This window comes from Manacus vitellinus, unplaced genomic scaffold, assembly GCF_001715985.3.
Source record: "Manacus vitellinus isolate BGI_N305 unplaced genomic scaffold, ASM171598v3 scaffold_27_pilon, whole genome shotgun sequence".
NCBI classification, from domain to species: domain Eukaryota; kingdom Metazoa; phylum Chordata; class Aves; order Passeriformes; family Pipridae; genus Manacus; species Manacus vitellinus.
The window spans coordinates 10,024,479-10,044,545 of NW_021940039.1; the positions used below are offsets into that span (position 1 = coordinate 10,024,479).

A 20,067-nucleotide genomic window follows, 5' to 3' on the forward strand; every position below is an offset into this window, starting at 1 on the left:
CATTTAAAACAACCTTCCCAAACTTTGGGTTAACTATGAAAATAAGTTTTTGTTTGTATTAAATGTTGAAGGTTAAGAGTTTCTCCTGGCCCAGAGTCCCAGCAGTGTGAAGTGCAGGCAGGACCAGGAATGACACGTTTGTAGTTAGTTTAGAGAAGGATTACCTCTGTCCCTCAGTTCCACTAACAACTGACAGCATGTGAGAGAGAGAGAATCACACAAGAGAGAAACACATTTGTTGAGAGTCAGAAAGGAAACAGATTCCAGCACATAAAAAGAGAAGGTAAAACAAAGATAAGCACAGGTGAACACCCTGAAACAACATCCCTGTGCTGGCAGTGTGAGTGGGATCTGTGCACAGCTGAGTGGGGCACTCAGCTCCTGCCCCCTCGGACAGGGAGCAGCTCTCCCAGGGTGCCAGGAAGGGCCCAATCTGTGGCACAGACACCAACATGCAGCTGGGTTCACCTTCCCTGGGTGCTGCCTCCACCATTCCTGTGCTCACCATGGCCCACTGGCGGGCTTTGATCCTCATCTGGTTGTAGCTGCGCTCCTCGGCGTACAGGGCGCTCATGAAGGCGCCGATGGACGTCCCTCCAATCATGTCCACGGGGATTCCAGCTTCAATCAGTGCCCTGATAACACCCACCTGGGAGCAGCCCCTGTGCCAAGGGAGGAAAGGAGAAAGCCATTATCAGACAAGCAGCCACTGAAAGGATTGAAGATGTGAATGGCTCTCCCAAGGAAGCGGAGCATGCGCCGGCTGAACCGCCAGTCTGTTCCCAAACGAGCCCCAGTGCCAGGAACAAACACTGTGAATGCAGGAATCTTCAAACAGACTCCTTGAGGATCTGAGGGAACACAACCACACAGCCTGGCTTGGGTATGAAAGGCAGTGAGATGAAGCAGCCAAGAATGAAGCCAGGATAGGAGAGGGGAGAGTCAACGTGGCTTTGAGGGAGCAAAATCTACTGTGGTCCTTCCAAAGCAGCCAGGAATGGCTGATTTCAGAGCTCTTTCCACAAATTTCTTTTCCAGTGGCTCTTCTCAGAAACTCAGCCAGCCTGGGATCATGGGAGGGGGCACTGCATGGATTAATAACCAATGTGAAGATGAAAACAAAGAGCAAGAAGAGATGAACAGCCATGAGAGGGCAGAGGTTTAGTCTGCACACAGACCCAGGAGAGGGGCAGATGAGGAGGCAATGATTGAGGATGATACAAATTCCTTCAGGAGAGTAAATGTATTCCTTGATTTCAACAAGTGCAGAAGCAACTCAGAGCAATGATGGAATCAAATGATAAACAACAGATGACCCTCAGATGGGACAAGAGGAAAACAGAAGCAGCAATGCCCCTACAGCAACAAACCCTTATCCAGCTCCGCTCACATGGATTTGGGAACCACTGGGAAACATTAACCTACTGTTCAGTGCAAATTCAAGTGGCAAATCAAAGTGACCAGAATAAAACAGAAAACATAAGAAATATACATCCAGGATGGATTGGCATTTGGAAAACAGTGAGCAAGCTCAGACTTCTCACCCAAAAAAGAAGGAGCAGAGCTAGAAAATGACAGAGAGAAGCACAAAAGATGACCAGAATATGGGAAGGACTTCACATAAGAACAAACTAAACTCAAACACTGACTAGAGAGGACCCTGACTGATGGGAGACATGCAGGGCCAGCAATGATATCACCAGGCAGAGATTTTAATGCAAAGGAAAGAATTCACAGACAGGTGTATGTAAAGCACAAATTGGGGAAACCACTGTTACCACATGCTGAAGAGGTCAAATCACAAATGGATTTAAATGTGGAAAGGATGAATCAAAGGTACAGGCTGTCAGTGGCTACTAAAGAAGACAAATGGGAGGTGCAGGCTGGTGTTCAGGAGGCTCAGAAGCTGCTAATTGCTGCAAATACTCGTTTCTGAAGCAATCACTGCTACCCCCCATCAGAAATGAGAGAGCAGAGGTGGAACGTTTGGTCTGATCCCATAAACACCTGATCAAATCTGATTTTCTATCCCCTAATGGGAGAAGGATCCCTGTCCATCCTACAGAAGCATTACAGAAACAGAGGAACTGGCACTGGAGGCCCATTGCCTTCAGAGCAGCCCAAAATTACAGCCTCTGCTTTCAAATGCTTTGTCCAAAGAGCACAAAGCATTTGGATTAGCTCACCCCACCTGGCTGGATGCTGTGCAATCTAAGCCATACAGCAGTAAAAACCTTCCTTTTCCCGTTTTCATCCCATTTTTCTGTCCCTGGTTTGCTCTATTTCCGTCCTCCTTCCCCCCTTGCTGTTTACATCCTATAAATACTTGCTGACAGCTGCCAAGTCCACCATAGGTGTCATTTGGCCAAGTTATGCTGAACACATTCTTTCCATCCAAATAAATCCCCTCCAGCTGCTGAAATGCTCTGGGACAGGTTCGTGGTTATCCTGGTGTAAATGACTTCAATGACAGGCCCGAGCTGGTGTAATCCAAGAGCAGAAAACAGCTCATTTCCCTTCCCTCCCCAAATTTTCCTTCCCCTCTTCTCCTACTGCTTTTTCTTATCAGATGCCCTGAGTTAACAGAATTATGTTTTCATCCTGCCATTGTTTTCAGGCTTCTCTTTTTGCACTCTGCTGCTCTTGCCTGGCAATTCCCGCTGCCTCAGCCCCGGTGTTCCACCAAGGAACAGACCTCACCCCACCAACCTGCTCCCTGGAGACAGCCCACATCATGTGGGGTTTTTAAGACATGTTAAATACCTTCAAGTATTTCCTACTTGGAGGACAATTTTAAACTGCCCAGGACCAGCTCCAGGTTGGATTCTCTCCCTTTAACTGGTTCTCCTAATTCACACGTCCATAAAATAAGAGGGATTTGATGTGATCACTCTGGATTTGTTCCTGCTTTGCTGCACGATGCCTTTGAATGCATAACAAAAGATCATTATTACTTATATTGGCAAGCCAGCCTCTCCATGCTGTGCATCCACAGGGTCCCTGCCAATATCCAGCTAAACGTGTGACAGCCACAGGTCTCCAGCAGACACATCGATCCCACAGCACCGACCTGCAGGATGGGCATCAAAGTACTTTTCTTGCTTGTAAAGGGACACCCTGTAAGCTGCCAGACTAAATTTTGTTTCATTTATACACAATCACAAAGCTGATTCTCTTCCAGCTCCAGCACCCTGAGCAGGAGCATCTGTGAGGGAATGTATTTGTGCAAACCAAAATCCTGAATCCCCCCATTTCTCCACGTACCACCTGGCCTCCTGAAAGATATAAATGGGGGGTTTTTCCCCCCCTCCCTACAGCTTGAGGCCATCTTTACCCGAGCAACACAAAAACTTCCCAACAACTCCTCACAGTTGGTTCTCTCTTGGCCACTTCTCCACAGCTCCCAGCTCCACAAACAGGGCAGGCTGCCAAGGGAGCCGTGTGCTGTGCCAGGGACACACATCCTGCTCCCTGCCAGCGAGCTGGAGCATCCCAGGGAGCTGGGCTGGGCAGCTCTCAGGCTGCAACTGAAGAGGAAAACAAACTGAAGCCAGGAGCTAGATCTGTGTTAACAGCCAGAGTACCAGGGAAATAAAAACCAGGGATCGTGCACTCCTTGTAATACCAGGCCCGATTTCACAGGGGACTTGTCCTGGTTTAGGGCAACATGTGAAAGTACAAGTGTTGGGACAAAGGGAGGGAGATCCCTCGTGCCAGTGCTGTACACACACAGCAGTGCCAGGAAGGGACAGGGAAAATCTCCAGTTACCTGGATGACGTGGAGCTGAATGCCACTCACTCCAGGTGGAAGGAGGACAGGAGAGTCCTGTTAGCCAGGAGGAAGGAGCATCCCAGAGAGGGGATGCACACACTGTGTGTCACTGGAGCTGCACACACAGCTGTCCTTCACCTTAATGCTGCCTGAAGGTGCAGCTGGATGGAGCATCTCCCCTGCCAGGATTGATGCCTGCCCCAGGACAGTGACAAGGACTCCTGGCAGCAAGGACAAGTGACCCACAAGATGGTTCTTAAATAATCTGCACCAGAACCCAAAGATTTGCCCAAGGAGTGCAGAGTCTGTATATTAACAGAAACTCTTTTCCACTGTGTATCACTCCCCAGGACAGGCCTGATCCATTAGTGCCCTTTGCAGAGAGAGCAGAACTGGCACAACCAGTGTGAGAAGGAGCTGGAAATCAGAGCCAGGCTCTGCTCTCACCCTGCCACTGCCCCAGCCTTACCTGAGCCAGGCAAGGCATCAGGGCATCAGCTCTGGGCATCAGCTGCCCCAGGGGCTGCTCACTGCACTGCTCTCCAGCTTGTGCTCAGTACACTTCAAAAGCCTCCCAAAGCAGTGCTGTATTTGCTAAATTCCAAGCACCATTCCTTCTTTACTACTAATGGTCACAAAGAAAAGACCACGGAAGCAGGGAGGGGAGTTATGGGGTTATGCTTCCCTAAATACCACAGCCCAGAACACAGCTCAGCAGAAGGACTTGCAGGAAAATTCCTGCTCCTGAAATGAGCCCTTGCTTTCATCTCCTGGGGAAGTGCCTCTGGCATGTGACTGTAATGCAGGAAGGCCAGAGCACAACTGATAAAAGAAAAATCCTCCTGTGAGACGTGCATGTGTCAGCTCTGCACGTGCCTGCAGAGCTGGGATTAGATCCGGCTCAGGAAGGAGGGAGAAACACACAGGGCACTTCAGATTAAAGCAGGAATGCAGGCTGTCCTCCCTGCTCAGGGCAGGGGTTGAGGAAAACACAATCAGTACAAAACCAGAGCCCCTATACCAATATTTTTCCCACAGCCACGTTTAACACATCACCAGGATGCTGACTGGCAGCATTAGAAAGAATAACCCCGACCCTGGGAACAGCCAGAGGGGACACTCGTTTTTCAGACTGAGGGAGCAGCAAATCTGCAGCTCAACCCCTCCCAGAGCCCACTTCAGCTTCAGAAAGGGAGGGAAAATCCAGCTCAGGCATTCAGCCTCGACAGCACCCATCTCTCCTCCTAATTGACTCAGCAGGATGAAGGAGATCTCCTGAATGCTCTGAAGAGATGCTACTTCCTTTGGTTAGAAAAGGATTAAGGTCATGGTTGCTGCAGAGCTCTACTGTGTCTCCTACCAAAGCCCCCCTGGAGTGGACACACAGCTTCCTGCCCCTCCTTCCTGATGTAGTTACCTGGCAAAGAAGGTAGAAGAATAGAGGAATTGTTGAGGGGACTCTATTAAGCTTCACCAGAGCTCAACAAACCTGAATGGAGGAGCCCTCAGAAGCTTAAAACTCCTGAAGCAGAAAAGCTGTAAAAGCAGCTTTTCCCTCATATAACAGCTCAGAGTGCTGCCTGTTGTGAGCAGGGGTGGATCACCCAGGGCAGGGGGAAGTGCCCTGGGCTGGCACTGCTGAGGCACCTCAGTCCTGGTGTCTGTTTTGGGCCCATCTTGACAAGAGAGACATTGAGGAGCTGGGGAAGGCTCTGGAGCAGCAGGAGGGGCTGAGGGAGCTGGGGGGACTCAGCCTGGAGAAAAGGAGGCTCAGGGGGGACCTTCTGGCTCTGCAACCCCCTGACAGGAGGGGGGAGCTGGGGGGGAACAAGGGAAGGAGGAGAGGAAACGGCCTCCAGCTGTGCCAGAGGAGAGTCAGGTTGGATATCAGGGAAAATTTCTTCATTGTCCAGGCCTGGCACAGCTGCCCAGGGCAGTGGTGAAGTTCCCATCCCTAGAGGGATTTAAAAGATGTGTGGATGTGGCACTTGGGGCCATGGGTTAGTGGTGGCCTTGGCAGTGCTGGATTGGACTCGATCTTGGAGGTCTTTTTCAACCTTGACAATCCTATAATTCTAGCTATGAATATGTACATTTTAGAGATGTGCAAAACTGGTGTATTGGGCAACCACTGCCCCAGTTCTGCTTTGAAAACACCAGGAAAATTGAAGGTGACTGAGCTTCCAGCCCTTGGCATTGTCAGCACATCCCAAAAACCACCAGGTCAGGCTCACTGGCACTTCCCAGACCAGGATCCCAACACTGGAGCTGCTGACTGGGTCTGCAGGTCTCAGAGTGACAGGTACAGCTACAACCACTCCAGAACCATCATCTGAGTAACAAACACCCTGTGGGGTGGTGGTTGGAGATGCTTCTCAGAGTCATTGTGCAGGTGCTCGTTGTACTGGGGAAAGGACAAGTTGGATATTATTTGTACGAAGGGCTATGGAGAGTGGTATCAGGAGAGGTGAGATAAGAAGAAAACTCATCTTTATATAAGCAGCAGCATTTTTTGGTGTGTTCTGTGGCTGATCCTGCCACTGAGTGCCTCAGTAGCAAGTCTGCTACAAGTTGCACCTGGATTATCTCCAACTGGCACCTTCAAACTTTGCAGCTGCATCAAGACATGCAAACATCACCTGGAAATCTAATCCTGGTTGTGTCTTCCCAATAACACTATTTCCCAGGTTTCCTGACCATAAAACTTCCCAGCATCATAAATTTGCCAGAATAATTGCAGTGATTATCTGCCAGCCCCAAAGGAGAACAGAAACCAAGCCCTGCATTTCTGCTCCTGCAGAACCACACGTGCGCTTACAAGGAAGCTCCCAATCTTGACAACGTTAATTGATTAATTAACTAAGCACCATTTCTAAGCTAAATAGTGTGAACAATCCCACATTAATGGGTTCTCATCCTAACATCCATCTACCAGCAGGATCTTTCCCAGGAGCTGGGGAAAAGCTTTCTCTCTTCCACTGCCCACAGGTATTGATCCAGAGGCCTGAGTTCTTCCTGTCTTCCCCTCCATTAACAACAGTCTCATTCCATCCTCCCACTTAGCTTTGCCCTCACATTCCCACCATCTCCTTAAGCCAGAGCTAAGGAGCTCTCTCCCTTTGGCCTTGCCATGCTGTAGAGATCACACACTGACTCTGTGCCAGGCAGGCACGTTCAGCAGGAAAAGCATCTCCTATTTATCACAACCCCAGTGAAACCACCTTCCTGCAAGAAAATCCCAATACAATCTCCTTTTATGGCCTTGATCTTGTTTCTGCTTTATACACAAACCTTAGAACAAGCTTTAAACAAAGAGATTTGTGCCAGACACAGAAATAAACGAGCAAAAGTTGCTCAGTCCTTCCAGGTTTATCAGCCCAGGAGTGAAGGGATATTTAAGGCATTGGAGGGGAGAAAAAAAAAATCACAAAATGAAGTCAAACTACAGAAAATACACCAGGGTTTTTGTTTTCTGATCCCAGCTGCCAGTAGGATGCTCTGGGAGGAGCACAGGAGGAGGGAAGGGGGGTTGAATGACAAACTGCACCCACTTGGGGACGTCACACAAAATCCTCTCCCTTACTCTGAGCCAAGAAAGGATTCAGTTATCTGCAAAGAAAGATAATTTCTTTGGAAAACAAACATATCCTCCTTTTCCCACCCCTTTGAGACTTATTTATGAAAAGCCTCACAAGAACCCATTTTGAGCACAGTGTCTGGAAGCTGCAGAAATAAGACCAAAGCACTTCAGGGAATGTAACTGTGAATTTACTTAGAACTTCTCCAACCTCCTGTTTCTTAGCAGGAAAGCTCACTGCCCAGGCAGGGTTGGACAGAGAGTCCCCAAAATCACAGCAGTGCAAGAACCACTGTCCTGAAAGCTTATGGGCTTGCCAACAGAGCATTACAATTGCTCTATGGAAAGTGTTCCCTCCAACAGGGAACACAGCACATGTTTTTTCAGCTGATAAAAAATGAAGTGCAAAACCAGCAACAAGAGCTGACCCACAACTCCATCCACCACCTTGTTTTTAATTTCATCTGTTTATCCAAGTGCTGCTGTGAATAAATGAGTTTGGTGGGTTGAAGACTGGAGATCAGGGCAGGAGAGTCCAAATAAACCACTTGCAATTAATTTTTAGGGTTTTTTTTTAAAGCCATAACTTTGAAGGAGATGACTCCCAAGCTCCTGCTGCTTGCAGGGTTTAATAGAAGCCATAATAACCTTCAACCTCTGTGGCAGGTGGGAGCAAATGAGCAATTACACACGTGCTGCAGCTGGGAAGAAGAAAAAGCAGATCATGAAGCATTAGGTGGGTGCCAGGCCATCTGAACATGGCTTTTCTGGGCATGTGATGACCCAACTCACTGAGCAATCAGCACTGAGGGCTGGCAGCAGCCACACACTCGCTCTGCCTTCAGCACAGCTCACGTGGGGGAGAACAAACACGGCTGCGAAACACGAGTGACGCACCCCGAGCTCCCGGCACACGGGATGGTTCATCCCTCCAGGAATCAAAGCAGAGCCTCTCAGGAGCAATTAGGCTGCAGCCTCTTGCACCATGCAAACACAGAGCCTGAAGCCCTCCCAGGAGCTCCCAGCTGTGTCTCAGGAGGTTTTTGCTCAATAGCAACAAATGCTCAGAACTCACTGATTTATTTTTAGGGGTTGGTTTTTGTTTGTTCGAACAATGTACTCTAGGGCTGACCTGGATAAGATTCAAAGTAGGTGTCCAAACAGAAGTTATCATTCAGATTAGGTATCCAAGCATCCAGTTATCATGATTTTTTCCGAGGAAGATCCCACCTTTGTTACCTTTCTCCTTCAGCCTCTACAAAACAGCAGCAAAACACCAAGTCAAAGGTGTAATTTCATCTTGGGGATAAAGAGTTTTGATGCTTCTCTGCTATTTTACCTTCTGAATATTGCCCTGAAATCTGCTTTTTGAAAGACATGGGGAACCCAGGAGCCTGAGTGCATGGCTGACTCTGGAATTCAGCTTTCCACCTGCTTTATCTGCACGTGGCAGTGGATGCTCCACTGGTGACAGGAGCGCAGACACGCCGGGCACAGGCCACTTCTCCAAGCACCTACAGCAGTAATTACAGGCTCTGAAGCCACCAGACTGAGCTTCAAAAAGGGATGCCACACAGAAAAATTCCACTCCACTGTGCACTGAGACACAGATACTTATCTGCACACACAAAAACCATAACAGAGGTCACCAAATAGCTCCCCCTGCTCGAAATGCTCCCAGCCCAGCACAGGCTGCACATGATGGAGAGGGAGGGCTGGAGGCTGCAAAGGCCACGAGGATTAACCTCAGAGCTGCCAACTTTCTGCCTTTCCCAAGTCAAGAGACAAGATTGGCCTGGTGTACAAAGGGATTACTTTGAAGAATGGGAATTGGAGGAAGGATATTTCAAGTATTCAGGGGTGTTTTTTTCCATGACACAAAGCAGATTCAGCCCCTTTTGTGTCATTTTGATACTTCCCTACTGCAGAAATCCTGCTTCATCAGCTGTTACTGGGCATTGACAGGCTGCAGATGCTGCACAGCAAGCTTTATTTTTCCATTTAAAATAAAGGAAGAAGCATTTTTCAAGTTCTTTTCATGTTTCAGTTTCATTTCCTGGAACTTTACAGCACTATGGGGATGAGGAATGGGATCCTTTTAGCAGCACATATTCAAGACCTGTCTTTCTACAGAAGAGGAAAGCAGAGCCTTGATGTGCCAGTTCAGTACCTTGAACAAGCACTTGGAAATGGAACAGGAATTTCATGGATGCTGCCTGACTGCACCAGGGGGAGAGAACAAAACTGCAAAAATCCTCACCCTTATCTCATGTAGGTAGGAACTGGGGAATGGTGTGAACTGAGTGCAGGAGGCCCCAATCTGAGCCAGACTGGCTCCATCCAGGACTGCCAGACACAGGCTGGAGACAGGGATCAGGGATCTGGGATCTGGGCCGAGCCCAAGCAGAGCCCAGCACCCCATACAACCTCCCCCAGGACAGGGCTGGACCCACAGCAGCTCTGCCAGGTCACACATCCCCACATCCAGCCAGTGACCCTCCCACAACACCAGGAGTGCAAACACACACCTCAGTCCACCAGGACAGACCCAGGAACCTGCTGGTTCCCACCAGAGCCCTCTCTCTGCAGGATGGGAGGAGACACCAGAGCTGGCACTGCCCAGAGCCAGCTGGGGAGTGCAGGGTTTGCTTGGGGGGGGTCCCTCCTGCCCAGAACAGGCTAAAATATCCTAAAATCTCAGCAACCCTTGCAAAAACCTTGGCCATGTCTGGCAGTGCACCCAGACAGCACAAACAGGGTTACCAGCAGCCTGGACACTCCTCTGCATGCTGGGATAAACAATTAACTCCACCAGATTAACTGGGTGGCAGGTTTCAAGCAAATTCCCCAGACACATCCCACCCATGAGATGGAACCATAAATCCATTTACATTTGGAGATAACAATACCCTCTTAAAACCCCAAACAATTCCTCCTGGTAGTGGTTTATCCTTCTCTTCCACCCAAGTGCTTCAGAGCAACCTCTAAAGGGTGACCTGCCCAGCTGCCAAACACTTTGGTTTACATAAGGAGGATACAGTTATGAAAGTTTGAGCCATTTCCTCAAGCCCATGTGACATCAGGAGCTGAATGTCAGTGATGTTAAATCCTGCCTGCCCCTTCCTCTCTCCAGGGATTTAACCCTCCACAGCTGCCAGTGACTTGTGGCACCCTGAGTACCTCAGAGAGGCTGGTGTTGCTCTTCCAGAACTCTCCTAGCCAAGGTCAGAATGAAGAACAATGGTTTTAGCAAGGATTTTGCTTCATAATTTACTTCAGAACAAGCGTTTTCTCAGACTGTGTTTTCTGAACGCTTAAAAAAAGCAATAATTTTTACCCATTTCAAGCTTTCAGCCCTCTGTTCACCCTGAGTTTTAAGCACTGTGAGACAAACAAAACAAATAGCTGTACCCCATTATGAACCACTGAAAAAAACCTTGCAATCAATAATCAATTTGGAAACATGGTGCAGTCCTGAAGCTCAATGCATGATCTGGAATGATTTCAAAGCCAAGTGCATTTCTGTTGACACATGGGGATACCTCTGGTACTTGGCAGAAGCAGTTGGCAAACTGCATTTTTTTGGTAATAATTCCTATGAGAGAGGGCTTGAAAGCAAAGGCTGAGGAAGGAAATAAAGAGCAGGTGTAAAGAAGACAAGCAGGAATGAGAGTGGAGCAAAAAGGGGGCAAAGAAACTGGGAAATCTTAGAGCTTGGATGTGTTAGAAAGGGAAAAAGAGAATGACAGACACAGACAGGTGGGAAAAGAAAAAAGGGAAATAGGTTGTATATGGTCTAGATAGGAATGGAAGTGTGGAGAAACATTATTTATATATATCCCTCACACCCTTGGGTGCCCCTGCTCAGACTCAGTCCAGGGTAAGTTTTGAACCCAGCAAAGGAGCTGAAAAACATTTACTGTGTTCCAGTATGTGAGGAACATCAAGAGGCCAGGAAATTCCCATGGGCTTTTCTTTCATCCCTTCTGTAATCTCTATCTTGAGTATGTTTAGGATCCCCAGAGGGAATGACACTGCTCTGTTCTTCCTGGCAGCGTTTTCCAAGGCTGCCCCTGGAGGCACCTTCTGAATTTAGGCAGCAGGTTCCTGCCCTCTCTCCTCACCCTCTCCTACCAGCACGTTGTGTGGGTGCTTGTGGTCATGTTTAAAGGTTTAAAAAAGCAACTCCCCTCATGTTTCCAGGTCTAACCCTGTATTTGAGGTTCAGTAATTGATCTTATGGATCCCACCATCTCCACTGCAAGTTCTGCAGCTCTGCAGTGGTAGTTTTAAGACAACGTCCACGCACACACTTCTCCCACTGACAGGGTAAAAAGCCTCCTGTCATTAGTTACCCGTCACAGTTAAGGAATAAAAATTAATCTTCCTTAACTGCTGGAACTGAATCTGAAGCACCTGCACCATAAAACTTCACTCAGTCTCCCCAGGAGATTCTGTTATTGCCCGAGACTGAACACCAGGGTTTCATAACCAGGACCCTGCTCTCGCCTGCTACAGCCTGGAAAGTGAGCTGTCTGAACCATGGGAGCAAACTGGCCACCCCAAGGACAGCACTTTGTCATTGGAGCAGAGTTTCCACCTCAAATTTCAGCTTTTTATTCCTCAGGTGATGCATCACACGCTGAAAGCTGGGCTATGAGATGTCAACCCCACCACTGCACCACCAGCCAGCTCCCTGCACCCCAGGGGGGCCAAACCTTAGTCCTGACCCAGGAGTTGGCACTTTTAGCAGGCCCTAGAAGACCCACCAAGCTTAGACATTTTCTGTGCAGTCCTCCCTGTTTCCTTTCCCTGTGCTTCTCTCTCCTTCTGTGGATCATGGAGCAAAAGATGACAGTCCAGACGGGATTTGAGCTCCCAGAGCTCCTCTGGAAACCAGACCTTCCCATGCTGCCATTTGACCTTGTTCTTTGTAGAACTAAAAACAGTCCCCAAAAGCAGAGGTGTTATTTCTACCATGCCTTCCTTGCAGCACATTGCCCCAGTAAATCCCACTGCTCCATTACCATGTTATGCTGCTGAGTATTTAAATGTTCATTAATTTTGGCAGCTTGTCAATTTTTCCTTAACAAATTCAAGCAAGGGAAAGAACACAGTGACTTCGTGGCTTCTCTCAGGAAAAAAGCTGATGAGAATTTCACATGAAGTGAAAGAGGAGTTTCTGTTGCCTGCAGTGACCTTCCCACCAAACACTGAAGACCTGCCCTGTGCAGTGCAGAAGTGAAAGTTTCTCAGAGTTAAGATGGCAAAATCCAATTAATTAGGAAGCACTGAGCAGCAACGTGACAGGATAACCACCAAACCCTCATCTGTTCAATTATCATGAGAAAAGGACACAATTAAGAAAGAGCTGTCCCCAGCCAGGGTGGGACCACAAGGGCTTTGTGTGTTTTAAGGCTCCTCTCCAAGTTAAAATAACAAACCAAACAGAAAAACAAATCGACCCCCAAAACTTACCAGCATCTTTATTGATCTTTTCTGACTACTCACATGAGCATACTGCAAATTCAGCTTCTGCATCATGCCAGCTCTGATACCACTTAATTGCTGGGGGTGTAATTAAAACGCTGCGTCACCAGCCATGAACAGCAGCAACACGTCCCTGTGCCTGCTAAAGGCAGCCAGGAGCTCCCCAGACAACCTGCAAAGACTCTAGAGAAGTGATATAATATCTCACAGCACGGCACTTACGTGCTTTAAAGTGTTTTACATGGGTAGAGCAGGTCATCAATCCCCAAACTCAATTCCTTTTTTAGCAAGATGGAGCAGGGAAGCACCACAGGGTTTGTTCACGTGCAGGAGCTCCTCACCCCCCCAGCCACACCTGCATGCTCAAAGCATCAAGACTCAGAAGAGGAATATGAGCTTCTAAAGTTCTCAAAATGCCTGTTTAAAATTTTTCCTCAGGTTATGTTGGGAGCTTTCCACCAATTCCTTTCCACCAAGATTGCTCAGGGACACAAAGGGCACAGCTGGGAAACCTCCCAACGTGCTGCCACGCTTGACCCAGCCTTCAAAAACGCTCCTGGTACCTCACTGGGAGATGTGCATGTGTATCCACCACGCCCTGAGGTGGCTGTGGGCATGTTCTACCTGGTCCTTGCTACACCCACCACGTAGGACAGTCTGATCTGGCATCCCTTGGTCCCTTCCAGGCACAGAGGGCAGTTCCCCCCAACTTGGCTACGCCAGGGATTGCTCAGAAGCTGCAAGGCTTTGTCCCTGTGCAGACACAGGACAAACAAATCCTCTCTTTGTGCCTTCTGGAAGAACAGATCAGGGTCTGGTGGCAGAGAAGACAAGACTGATAAGCAGTTGCCTGAACGAGCTGGAGCTGCAGCCAAACATCACAGATACAGCAACAGAAAAGCCCCCATGGTTTATTCCCTGTGCAGCCAGGGGGCTTGGAGCAAACACAGAGTGCAGAGGGCAAATGTGGTCTCCTGAGAGCAGAGCAACTGAGATCTGCAGATCTCTTCCAGCCTTTTCATCACTGGGTCAAACCATTGAAAGGGAAGATAAAGCCAGGCTTTAAGGAGCTCAGAGACCCAAGTCAGGCCCAGCAGCAGCCTGGAAATGAGGTGGTAGCTGGACCTTCTCTAAAAGCCTGGAGTGTGAGCACCCTGCACATGGCACAGGCTGCAGGAGCACAGACAGACAGACAGACAAGGCAACAAGAGCATCCATCAGACACAGAGATCTCCATACCAGAGATCTCCACAGCTTCTCCTACACTGCTCTTTTATCCTCCCTTTTCAGAGGGCCAGAGTTGGAAACAAAAGAACAAAGTGCAGAAAGAACAAGTTGCTGAACCAGGCCAACTGCCCAAAATGAAAAGGTCTGAGCCACATCCGTAGTGTCAGCAAGAAAGCTGTGTGGAAAAAACCCAACTGCTTGACATATTGAGTGCTGAGGTGAGATAATGAGCTTGAGGAGAAAGCTAAAGGGGAAAAAGGAGAAATGAAAAGATGCCCTGATGAAATTATTTACAAATATCCGTCAACAGCAGCTCCTGAGGGAAGGTTTAAATGCTCTGCCTGAAGGAAGGGAAGGGAAGGCATAGCAGGTATGGGCTGGTAAAGGGCTCTGGCAGCACTTGAATTCCTTCCTAGCATGAGCAGCTGACTGTTAGTGGAGACAGTACACCCAAAAAAGAGAAGTAATTCCTTATCCCCACAGCCCTTTCCTTCTCAATAAGCACATCTCATGCACACCACGGACTTGTATCATGTGCTTTACTACAAATACCCAACCTGGGGCAGCTCCAATGCTTTGGATTTTCCCATTATGCCTACATGGAATAGGCACCACATTCATTCCTGGAATAGTGGCATTATCATCAACAACAAAGCTTGTGATCCCAGTTTTGCTGAAGTCAGGCACAGGGTGGGATTTCTGAGGTGTCCTGTGCAGGGCCATGATCCTTGTGGGTCCCCCTCAGCTCAGGACATTCTGTGGTTCTGTGACAGCACAACTCAATATTTTTACTCCCCAAAGCCCGAGGGATTCCCAGATACTTCTGTACTAATTATTTACTTCCTATAAATTTTAGTTTTCAAACAGCTTTGCTCAGACAACCACAGCAAAGCAAAGTGGGCTGTATGTGGGAGGGTTAAAGGTCAGGACAATTATTTATGGGAGGGTTTATGCCTTTGTTGCAGGGCTTGATGTGTCATTATTCTTGCAACTACTTTTCAAAGGTATTATTTTCCTAAACACAAATCCCCTTTCCTTCTCTCAAGCTCCACAATGTTTCTAACTGAAATTAAGTTAGTGCTTCACAAAAGCAAAACACTGTAATTTTTGAACTGTATCACTTCAAGTTGTTTTATTTTTATGCTCACAAGAGAAAGAAAACCTTTAGTTCCTCTGAGCCTTTTGTCATGACAAACCACAATGATAATTACTGGGAAGCTGCTGTTGGTAAAACCTCCCAATCCAACTGTCACTGGGAAGCCAGACAAACATTCCCAAAATAACAACTAAATAATTGAGATTACTGGAGTCCCAGAACACAATCCCTTGAACAAATACCCACCAGCCAGCCCCTGTCAGGATTTCCTCTCTCTGGTTGTGTGACCAGCATGATTCATGCTCTGAGAACAAGGTGGGAGGTTACTTCATATAATTATTATCCAAAGGCCACACTGACTATGAACAGTCTGTGCAGCGACCCATGAAGATGGTTTTAGTTAGAACAGGCTTTAATCACAGGATGATTTTAAGTACCTGGTGCCTAATCTCTTGAAGTTCTCTTGTTAATAGAAATGGGGAAACTAAGAACTCACTTTGCCCTTCCAAAGGCAAATTTTACAGAGTTCAGAGTAATTTTGTCCTTTCCCCACTATTCTCACTTTTAAAACAATCTTTTAAGAAAACCAGGTCTTTTATCTAACCACAATTTAGATGATGATTCAATGACAAAACCAGCATTCTGTGCCTTTGCATGGAAAACACAATGCTCACACCAGCCATGTGTCAGCCTGAACCCCCTGAACAAGCACTTTAAGGCCACAGAGCTTCAGAGAAAGAAGAAATATCTTATTTATCCACTCTGCCATTTAATCCTCTCCAAGTCCCTCATATTGCACAGATGCAGAAATGAGCAGATTAATGGCACAGGTCACGTTGCTGAAGGGGTGATGTGCAACCAGAGCCCCCAAAGCCAACACAGCAGCAGCTCTGCAGAGAAGGACAACACAGGACCAACACAGGCTCAATGATCCTGCTCTTCCTTACCTGGGATCCTGCACACCCACAGGTGGGAGCTTGTAAATTAAGTAATAGAACAAAAGAAATAAAGTTTGGCAAAAATTACAGCTGTGTTTACAGAAGGGAGGAAGGAAGGGAACGGGCACAGTGTGCTGCCAGCAGTACAGGAGTGCACGTATTTAGCTTGACACAGGCTTGGGTAGAGGCAGAGATACCAGCTGGTAACAAAGAACAAGCCACAAGTGCCTTGTATCAGTTGATGAGAAGCCTCCTGAGAAGCTCAGATTAAACAGAGGCTCCCCTCCTCTGCTCTGCTTTGTGTCTCCACAGGGCAGAGCCTGTCTCAGAAATGAAATCCTGAAATCAGCTCAGGTGAGGCACTCAGAGGGAGCAGGATGAAGGCACCTGTGCAGGCACCCAAGGAACCAGCCAAACAGTGGCTGTCTCAGCACCAAGTGACTAATGAGGACAAGCTGCCACAAAGGAGCTCCAACCTGCACTGCAGTGAACGTTCCCCCAGAGCACGCGCTGGCCCAAAGACAGAAACGTGATATTTCCATGGGCTTAAACAGACAGACTGTGTGCAAGTTATGGATTTTATTTTTGAGAGCTGTATTTCAAAGCACTGTTTTAAAGCAGGGCTTCAAGAACACAGTGATGGAGACAACGAAGGCGGCACTCGCTTTAGACAAAGGGCGGCTCAATTCTGTCTCGACATTAAACTCTCAAAGTAAAAAGAGATTCCAAAGAAAAATGCCAGTAATAATTTATTTCTAAAGCTCACTGGGGATTCAGGTGGAATTCTAACAGAGTGTTCAGCACACACCTTGTCCTTGTGTCTGCAAAAATACACTCTTTCTGCAAGGTAAGGCTGTCAAAGTGTGGGTACCTGGGGGCTTGGGGGATTGTACAGACGAGAACATTCTCCATTAGAGGAAATAATTCCTCTTACTGCTCCAACTTTGAAGAGCTTTGGGGGCCTTTGAAATGTTGTGAGCCATTTTCTAATATAAGAATCCATAGAGGAAAAAATCCACAGTGTAGGCCAACAGAAAGAAGCATCATGTTCAGTGCTCTGGTCACCTCCTGGTATTAAACCCAACTTATGAGAGGTCTCAGGAGGTCACAAACACTCGTGTTCCTTCTGCAGAAATTGAGCACAAAACCCCCCAGCACATTAAGTTTCACCCCCAAACGTTGTTTGCAGAACAGGATGTTCCAGGATGCCTGTTATCCTGTGGGATCTGTCACAGCCCCGTGGCCCTGGAGCGCTCAGATCCGGGAGCAATGCACCAGCACCGACTGGGCTGGGCTGGAAGGGACCTTAAAGACCACCCAGTTCCACCCCCCTACCATGGGCAGGGACATCTTCCACTAGACCAAGCTGCTCCAAGCCCCATCCAGCCCTAGTAAGTCACCTACCTGGCCCCTCCACCCCCCAGCACCAGCGCTATGGCGTTCCCGGTCAGGACACGGGCCAGGCGGGAGAAGTCGGAGTGACGGTCCGGTGGCTTCTGGAACACCCGTTCATACATCTCTATCTGCAGAGGAGAGGCACAGGAGAGTCAGCCAACAGCATCCTGGTGAAAGATGCTACAAAGATGAGGGGACTGGAGCACCTCTCTTGAGAGGGAAAGCTGGGGGAGCTGGGGCTGTTCAGCCTCAGGAAGAGAAGACTGAGAGGGAACCTCATCCATGTCCATCAGTGCCTGCAGGGAGGGGGCAGAGATGGACCAAGCTCTGCTTGGGGGGGCCCAGCAATGGGACAAGAGGAACAGGCAGGAACTGATGCCCAGGAAGTTCCACCTGAACATGAGGAAGAACTTCTTTGCTGTGCAGTGACCAGAGAGGGTGTGGAGTCTCCTCACTGGGGATATTCCAGAACTATCTGGACACAATCCTGGGTGACTGCTCCAGGGGACCCTGCTTGAGCAGGGAGGTGGCACTGGATGACCCACTGTGGTCCCTTCCAGCCTGAACCTGTATATGATTCTGTTCCAAGTGGGTATCTGTTCTTCAAAGGAACAGAGGGCCAGTGAACTACCCAAACAGTTCCAGAGATCAAGTGCCTCTCTCAGCCTTCCATAGCTGCTGGGAGACTTTCATGGTATTTCCTTTGGAGCTGTTTCTTTCTTGACAAAGATCTGAAGCTCCTGAGAAGCACCCCAGGCTACCTCTGCCTTATTTTTGGCATGGCTTTGGCAAGCACAGGGATCCTCCCAACAAAAAGGAATCTATGGCACATACATACCTTTCAAAGTGACTCTGAGACAGTATTTACTGTCTTCAGGATATCAGAAATCCAAGTATGTATCCTTAAAGAAAACATGGGCCCCTTATCCCTGTTTCCTTTATTAAATTGAGGTCAAATAGATCTAAAGAGAACTCTGTCTGTGTAAGAGCCCATTGCACATCAGAACACCATGGAGTATCATTATCCCAGATCCCTCTGGATACATGGATTACAGGTAAAGTGAGGGACAGCAAGGGACCAGCTACCACATCAGGAATCTCTTACCAGCTTGGGCAGACTCCTTTTGGAGAAGACCCTGCGTGGGCAGTGGAGGTGGAGATGAGCAGAACACCAGCTCCGCATGTTGAGCCATTCCACAGTTCGGGAAGGGAGGGGCCCATCCTCCTTATGGAGCAGGATGAGCTGCTTCTGGGCTCTCACTGCAGTGTTCTCCAGCATCCTCTCCAGCTACAGCAGGTGAGGGACACCAGAGGAATGGGGGGTCAGGTACTGCCTGCTCCAGTATCAGTGTAACAGGTATGAGACACACACACCCCCCTCATCCTGATTCCCACCTGAACCCACAGAGAACTCTGCACAGCAAGAACCCCCAAACATGATGGATTCAGACAACTGATTTGTCTGATTTTAGACTTCTGGCACACAGACAAAGATTCAAACCTAAATGCTTTTGACCCAAAACAGGCCATGAAATGCACATGCAGACACACCCTCTCCATGCAACACGAGATGTTCCCAAGCCATACTCAAGCCTACAAATGTTCAGCGTGTTTTCTTTTTTCCCTTCCCATCAGTTCACTTTTTTCTCCTTGTATTTCTGATTTTGACTTGTTTTCTTGTTGTTTTAGGCAACTGCTGGCAGCTGCTGTGCCTGTGCTCCCTGCCTCCCACACCCAGGCACAGAGAACCAGCACAGAGGGACACAAAGGCTGCATGTGGGACCTGTCCAGGCTCTTTGGAGTCAGACTCAGCACTTCACAGTCCTAAAAAAAAAACCCCACTTGGGATCTTATTTTTAAATTTCTTGTAGAATTTATGTGCCTGGTCAAACTTAGGTAATAAAACATAAAAATAATAAAAATAGATAGTAAAGGAAAAAAAATTACAGCTTACAAGCTGTAATAAAATAGATTAAATTATTCATACACTGCAATTTAGATCTACTTTTTCCTAGGCACACACCATGAATTTCATCCAGGCAGAAAAGAATTTCTCTCTCTCTGTGTGGAGACTCTGTGAAGAAATTCTGGGCAGAAACTCAAAGGTTCAAAGCAATTTACTTTTGATTTACCATTGGCCAAAATGACTCTTTAGAGAAAAAGAACTTTGCTGGAAACACTCCTCCATAAAACTTGACCTTTCAGGGGGTTCTCATGCAATTCTTTTCCCATTTCTAGCAAGCATTTCCCAGGAATATTTCATTATTTACGCTTCGCTGGGCATTAAACCCAAGAAAACTCCTGAGTGTGGAAGGACACCCTTTGAGCTGGGCTGCCAGAGGTGCAAAGAGGGGAGTTCCCAACCTCTCCCACGGTGGGCTCCTGGTCCCCCAGCCCCACGATGAGGATGCAGTCGGCCTGGCGGATGCAGCGCTGGGTCCAGGGGGTCAGGGAGCTGTCGGCCTGGTACAGCACGATGCGGTGGATGTCCTCCTGCTGGCCCAGCCAGCTGGTCAGCCTGTACTCATGGATGCTGGGACAGAGTGGGAAAACAAAGTGGGGTTATGTCACA

At 48.1% G+C, this 20,067-nt stretch overlaps 1 protein-coding gene across 1 annotated transcript in view; it reads right to left on the bottom strand.

Annotated features, from left to right (window-relative positions):
• Window positions 1-20,067, bottom strand: part of PNPLA7 (patatin like phospholipase domain containing 7) — a 132,867-nt gene that overhangs the window by 33,962 nt on the left and 78,838 nt on the right. The window contains exons 22-25 of the mRNA XM_029960607.1: window positions 19,860-20,035; window positions 18,601-18,783; window positions 17,505-17,623; window positions 506-662 (exon numbers count right to left, since the gene is read on the bottom strand). Coding sequence (XP_029816467.1) covers window positions 506-662; window positions 17,505-17,623; window positions 18,601-18,783; window positions 19,860-20,035 — 635 coding nt within the window. The remainder of the gene's footprint in view (window positions 1-505; window positions 663-17,504; window positions 17,624-18,600; window positions 18,784-19,859; window positions 20,036-20,067) is intronic.